Source organism: Cicer arietinum, chromosome 4 (assembly GCF_000331145.2).
Source record: "Cicer arietinum cultivar CDC Frontier isolate Library 1 chromosome 4, Cicar.CDCFrontier_v2.0, whole genome shotgun sequence".
Classification (NCBI taxonomy): domain Eukaryota; kingdom Viridiplantae; phylum Streptophyta; class Magnoliopsida; order Fabales; family Fabaceae; genus Cicer; species Cicer arietinum.
The window spans coordinates 65,713,698-65,720,919 of NC_021163.2; the positions used below are offsets into that span (position 1 = coordinate 65,713,698).

General features: G+C 30.2%; 1 protein-coding gene across 1 annotated transcript; it reads left to right on the top strand.

Moving 5' to 3' along the window:
• The first annotated feature begins 2,620 nt into the window (after positions 1-2,620).
• Positions 2,621-6,850, top strand: LOC101512732 (chlorophyll a-b binding protein 7, chloroplastic). The gene is made up of 6 exons (XM_004499271.4): positions 2,621-2,829; positions 2,931-3,097; positions 3,168-3,314; positions 3,417-3,549; positions 6,046-6,138; positions 6,401-6,850. Exons 1-6 carry the CDS (start codon positions 2,671-2,673, stop codon positions 6,710-6,712), a joined length of 1,011 nt encoding a protein of 336 aa, XP_004499328.1. The 5' UTR covers positions 2,621-2,670; the 3' UTR covers positions 6,713-6,850.
• Positions 6,851-7,222: the final 372 nt, after the last annotated feature.

The window sequence follows — 7,222 nt, forward strand, 5'->3', positions numbered from 1 at the left end:
AGAAAGAGAGAGGTTTGAGAGGAAGTATAGAAGAAAAAAATAAATAAAGAGAAGGGATACAAAGAAGATGGAGAAAGAGATGAGAGTTATGGAAAAAATAGATACACAAAAAGATGAAGAAGAAAAAGAAAGTAAGGGAGAAATGATAGAAATGTTCGAAGAAAATATGTGATGGAGATTTGAGAGAAGATTTATCGTAATCTCTCATATAATTCATTCTCTCTTTATTATCTTTTTTTTTTCCGTTTCTTTCACTTTTATCTATTTTTTTTTTCTCATTATCTTATTTTTTTTTCTCTTTATCTCTTCTCTATTTCCTAAATTTTAATGTCTCTCCCTCTCTCCTTCCTCCTCTCTTTTATATATACATATACAATTTAATGCATTTCTTTACTGTGTTTTTAGGTTTTTTTTTTTAAATAATTCATTTTTAAAAATTATTTACCAATACCTTATTTTAAAAAAGTCAGCACTTTGAGATAGGAACCTCATGCATTCATATATTTTTAAACTCAATAAAAAAATAAAAAATAAAATATAATTATATAAATCATTAAAATTCATTTATAAAAAACAATAGCACAAATTTTACTAATATTTTCATACTAGTTGCATCCTTTTGGTGATGACTACCTTAACATCCTATGTTGTGTCATCCTCTGGTGATGATTGTCTAAGCATCCTCTAATGATGACTACCTTAACATGGTCTGATTGCAATGTTGATGACTGTCTTAACACCGTCAGATTGCATCATGCATACTCGGATAATGACTGCCTTAACATCCTTGTGTCTTAATATGCGTTGCATTATCCTCTAGTTGCATGATGACTACCTTGATGAAATGCATTTGATTCAAATTTTAAGGAGCAAATTGATACCAAAATTTCTCAGAATTTATTTTAACCGCTCTCTATTGTTTTTAAATTGATAAATTATTATTTTGGTAACCAGGGACAAATTTTTTTGGGACATAGAGTGAACATGACCACCCCAAAGTCTCTAATAAGTTTTAAAATAATACTACTATTTTTTGTTTTTGTTTGAGTAATGTTATTAATAGACAATTTGACACAAAATGAGACACAAATACAATAATGAGTATTGAAATAAAAATAAAAATACAAAATATGATCCTCTTTATTCTACACAGTATTGTATTTGTGTTAAATTTTATGTTCCAATAACATTACTCTATTTTTTATAAGATTCATTTTGACTTATAACTTGATGAACAAAAATTGATTTATTTGATCCATGTTATGAATCAAATACATCAATTTTTGTTGAACAAATTATAATTCAAATGTCTATTATAAAAAAAATTGAAGGGAATTATTTATAAAAACAATTACAAAAACAACTACTATAATTATAAAATAAACCAAAATTTTTAACCTAAATTTCAAATATGTGAATTGTGAATTTTATCTAGAAGTATAATTGTGAATTTTATATAGAGATATAAAAATCAAATCAAATGATTATACGATCCCAAAAAGTTAACCAAAACTAATTAAATTAGATCGATATTTTTTTATGAGTTTAAGTCAAAGTTGAATTAAACCAATAAATTCGCCCTTTATTGATTTGAGATATAATTACACATGATTTTAAAATAAATCCCATAATACTCAAACAAAATACTTATTTTTTATTAACACTATATTAATATTGATATCTTAAATAATGTGTTGTGTTTAAATGTATTTTAATAATTATATATATATATATATATATATATTATTTTTGTCCTTGTAGTTAAAAAAATTGTATTAATAATATAAAAATTTGAATTTAATTTGCATGCATCGATTGTGTAAATAAATTTTACATTGTAATTAATCATAACCGTTAGATTAATGAAATAATTTAACTTTTATTATAATTATCTTTAAAGTCACACTTATGGATGATTATGACGTGTTCACGATGTAAAAATTTTTAAATTGACAAAACATAAAAATTAAACTATAAAATTTTAGTATTTAAAAAAAAAATAGAGTTTTAAAAATCAATTTTTAATTGTTAAAATTATAAACCAAAATTTAATAAATTAACTCTATCTTATAAACCTTGAGAATTTGATGGTCAATATATTTTTATAAATTTAAAATTTAAATTTTTTATATAAAATATTATATTATACCTTTTTATTTTAACAACCTCTTCCACTAAGGAATCAAAATCACAATTACACGTTTTTTTTTATAGACTAAATTACATATGTGGTCCCTTAACTTAACAGGTAACGTTTTAGTCCTTTATCTTTTTTTTTTTTGATTTAATTCTTTATTCCTAACAATATCAAATAAAGTATGAAAATATGAGTTTATTTGAAGATTTGCGTTACGAATTTGATGAAATTTGTATTATATCGAAGAATATAATTAATTTTATGCGTATTGATTGAAATTTTTTTAAAATTTTTGTATAAAAAAGGATAACATCGTTGAAATTTTAAAACATAAAATATCAAATTGTCACTTAAAATTAAAATAAAGGACCGGAAAAAAAAAATAAAAGACTAAAACGTTACTTAAAATTAAGTTAAGGGATCACGGATGTAATTTAACATTTTTTTTATAATTACTTTTTAAATTTATTTGAAGTTAAGTTATCTTGAGGGAGTGGCCGGGCTTTCAATTTCAATTACCAAGTGGAAGGGCTATGGTGTCGGTTCAAGGAGTAAGTTGTTGTCCTACCTCTTCTTCCTCCTGTTTTGTTAGTGGGTCTCTTCAGTTTTGTCGCTCCTTTTCTGTAAGCTTTAGATTTGCCACAAAACCGAGACAACATCCTTCTTTCATATGCAATGCTTCATGGCAAGAGGTCCATACTATTATTCCGTTTCGTGGTTTCTTCTTTATAATTATAATAATAAATAATGTTGATTCAATAAAATCAATGTTCCCTCCCGATTGAATTTGAAGCTTGCGGGAGTTTTACTATTCTCAGCAATTCCTTTCACTGCCGTCAAAGCTATAGCTAATAGTCCGCTAGGGGAGTCGCTTCAGAGAAAAATGGAGGAACGAAAGATATTTGGTGTTCAAAACTCATCCAAATTCAAGGCTGAGGCTGACAAGGCCAGAAAAGAGAGGTAGGCAATTCTTTTGAATGAATGGGTTTCAAATTATGATTCTAAAATTTGTGCTCATTCATTCTTTCAGCTTTTGGTATGGAGTAGATCGGCCTCGTTGGCTTGGTCCTATTTCATATGGATACCCATCATATCTTAATGGGGACCTTCCTGGGGATTATGGCTTTGACGTTGCTGCTCTTGCCAAGGATCCGGTGGCACTGCACAAATATTTCAAGTATGTCATAACATTAGTTTCTTTCCCTCCATGCTTATGTGGAACATTAATTGTTGAATTTAAATACCTAACTTGTCCTTTTAACCTCAAATTACCATTAAGCTTTGAGATATTGCATGCTCGGTGGGCTATGCTTGCATCTGTTGGTGCTCTGATTCCCGAGTTATTAGACCTCTTGGGAGCCTTTCACTTTGTAGAACCTGTTTGGTGGCGAGTTGGTTATTCCAAGCTCCAGGTTAGCACGTTCTACTATCTCTTTCACAATCTTTTCTACCGGCATGCTTTTCAATTTGTTCAGCTTTATCATACTCTAGTTTCTGCAATTAATAATATTATTACTATTCTTGATTTACATCATTGATAAGAGAGAAATAGATAAATGTAAATTGAATATTATTTATAAAATGAGATAATGAATTACATCAAGGGTTACATAGACTTAAATAGTCAATTGGATAAATAGATAACTAGCTACTGTAACTAATTAACTAAGATATCTAATACCCACTCCACGTATATTAATTAGAAAGGGAAAATTATGTTATTGAATTGAATGATGGATGGTTAACAATTTCCGACAGCTACAGTTGCTCTTAGACATGGCTAGGTGGCAAATCAATATTCTCATGTGGATCCTCATAAATTTCATAGTGGTTACAAGTTTGATTATAGCTTTTCACTTCTTTTGTATCTTGTAATGGTTTGTTTGATCATATTATTGTTTTTATCTCTCACCTCATTAACAATAGTGTAGCTTCCATTGATAGCTTGATAATTTATGATCCACACATGTAAATAAAAGTTTGCTGGCATGAACAAGAATTTGGGTCATCTCCCCCTTTTTTTAATGAATAGAAACTGTTATGGAAGATAGATAAACTTATAACATGGTAACCTTTCTTTCTCATTATGTGATGATCTCCTGTTCATAAACAAAACAAGAATCCTTATACTAAGAACATACTAACATAGATGCCAAATATCATCATGAAATATATGTGCTTGTCCACTTACCACTGCATAATTGATAGCAATAGTCAAGCGAACAGTTTCTAGAGAATAGAAAAACAATGATACTAAATGTTACTTGGGAAACTCTTAAAGAGAAAAACTGCAGGACAAGATTAACTCTCCTAGAAGCTTAAGCTTTTAAATGGAGGCTTTACTCTAGAGTAGATTTATATATCTTTGACATGGTTCCTCATGAACAAAAAACATTAAATTACTAAAATTTAATTATAGAAGCTCCAATATCACATTACAGCCAGCTGCTTTAGAGTTCAAGCTATTAGGTGAATGCCATAGAGGCACTGCAGTCTAAAGAGATAGCCAATATTTAGCGAGTCCTAAGATTACTTGAACTTGCTTTTCTTCAAAGGTGTAATTTTCATTTCACTTTATGTTTTTATCATATAACAGTTGTTTTTTCTATAATATTTTGGATTTTTTTTTCTTACATAGACAGGTGAATGACTACTATTTTGGGGGTACTTATTTGGTATTTAGTTGCAATCTTTCTTTTTTTTATCCTTGATGTACAATTCTTGTAAAATGCTAAAATAATTTTTTACCAAATTTGTCTCTTTTATTGCTCCTTAATGAACTTTAGTTTATTGCATATTTACCGTGAAGGAAATGCTTGTGCAACGAATGAACTGCTTTTGGTCTTACTTCTCATGGCACTCATTGGGGGAAACTTGTCCCTAATTTTGTTGCCTCAGTAAACATGATGTCTCTTCCTTGTTATAGATTTTGTTAACTGTTCTCTTGAGTTTTGGCCAAGTACCTTTGAGTTTTTGTTTTTATCTCTTTTTTTAATAAACTTTTGTGATACTGCAAATGATTGGTGGTATATGGGGTGACAACATAGTTGGAATGTCAGATTTTCAGAAATGATGTTTGTGCACTGCAATAGTTTTTTATCTAAAAAACTAGTCTTCAAATTTGTTATTTAGCGGAAGAAGGATTAAGGTGTCTTTGCCAACGATATTCAATGGTTCCACAACAGTACATAAAATTGGTCACTCTTAAACAATCTGATCATGAAATGTTTTGGTATGATTCAAAGAAGGCTATTCGCTTCTGTTCCCCTCTCTAAAGTTATATAAGGAGGTTGTTTGCATATACTAGGTATGTGCACTGTTCACTAATACTGTTATCTGGTCAAAATTCACACTAACTTGAGTGTGTATTTTGGTACTCGCCCCTATGCCCTGTTGTATTCCTCTATGTAAGGTGACATCAATTGCTCAAACCCCAAATTCTAGTGAGTGCAGTTTTCTGATTGAATTTGATACTTGTTTGTATCAAGCTTACGCCAAAAGGGGAGTTCTAAGATATTAGGATTATTTGTTATTACACTTATTGTTAAATGTTAAGGGGCTAATGGACTTGGGCTTATACTTATAATACTAGCACTAAACCTGATTATTAGATAAAATAGGGGTACTAGGTTAGCGTTTTGTTTCACATTATATCTTTCATTATACTTTTAGCTTATACATTTAACTGTTTTTCTCTCTTTTCCCTCTCCTTATCCCAACCCAATAATTGTTTGGTAATCTCTTTTCCATTATTGCACTTTATTAATTGAAACTAGTCGATCAATTTTTACCTGCATGAGAATAAATTCAGCTCAGGCCGACTTATACTCTGTTACCACGTAAATAAACTGGTGAATTTTAATAATGCTCTAGATTACCTTGCTTATGAGTCTTTCAACTTTCGACAGGGAGAAACTCTAGATTACCTTGGTATCCCAGGTCTTCACTTAGCTGGAAGCCAGGGAGTGGTTGTGATTGCTATTTGCCAAGTACTCCTTATGGTAATGCTTGTCTTATGAATTCTGCTAACATTATTTATATCTTGTGACATTTGTCATCCAATATTCGGGTTTGTTTGAGCCCATATGATGTCAGTGATGACGTGGCTTAGCACTTCCATAACCCAAATTTGGGCCAAAATAAAAAGTTTCAGTAGTGGGAGCTGCTTAACCATAAATTCTTTTTCTCTTTACAGCCATTTGCGCTGCAGATGGAGTGGCTACTGACTGTTACTACTAATTTGAGATTCTTATTATTAAACAGGTTGGACCAGAATACGCTAGATATTGTGGGATTGAGGCATTGGAGCCTCTAGGCATATATCTGCCCGGTGATATAAACTATCCTGGAGGAGCATTGTTTGATCCCTTAAACCTGTCCAAAGATCCTGAAGCTTTTGAAGAGCTGAAGGTGAAAGAAATAAAAAATGGACGCTTGGCAATGATGGCTTGGTTAGGCTTCTTCATGCAAGCAGCCCTGACGGGTAAAGGTCCTGTGCAGAACCTTATGGATCACATCTCCGATCCTTTCCACAATAACCTGCTGGGGTCACTCAATTCAACAAAATTACTCTAGTGTTATTAGAAAGGATCTTACGTATATTTCTTTACTCTTCCTTTCCATAATACTTTGTGGAGGGAATTCATGCCAAAATAATATTTTCTTGGGCACATAGCACAATCTTTTAATATAAACTTTCTCTTAACCTCTCAATCATTTTAACGTAAACTTAAGCATATATACTACTACTATTTTGTATAAAAAATACGGACTATAAGTTTTAGGTTGAGTTTATGGTGGAGAGGTTGACACTTGACAGGACTTCAGAAAAAAAGAAAATAAGGGAAAGTGAAAGAAGGATAGTCCTCAACTTAAAAGGGGGTTTATTTATTTATTTTTTCATAACATAAAATCTCTCTAAATTGCAGGAATTCAAAATGTGTTAGAAAATGATTTTGGATGGTTAGAGAGTTTAAATAAAGTCTTTAAATCGTTTGTACTTTTTATAATAATTTTAAAATATATAGTTAACACAATTTAGATATATGGTTAATTATGTTTAATGAATTACTAATAAATATGATA

Bases quoted from the DNA above. Each gene is read 5' to 3' on its own strand.
- LOC101512732 (XM_004499271.4), top strand. From the start codon at position 2,671: ATGGTGTCGGTTCAAGGAGTAAGTTGTTGTCCTACCTCTTCTTCCTCC. The intron at 3,315-3,416 runs GTATGTCATAAC...ATTACCATTAAG, and splicing joins GCACTGCACAAATATTTCAA to CTTTGAGATATTGCATGCTC. The intron at 3,550-6,045 runs GTTAGCACGTTC...AACTTTCGACAG, and splicing joins TTGGTTATTCCAAGCTCCAG to GGAGAAACTCTAGATTACCT.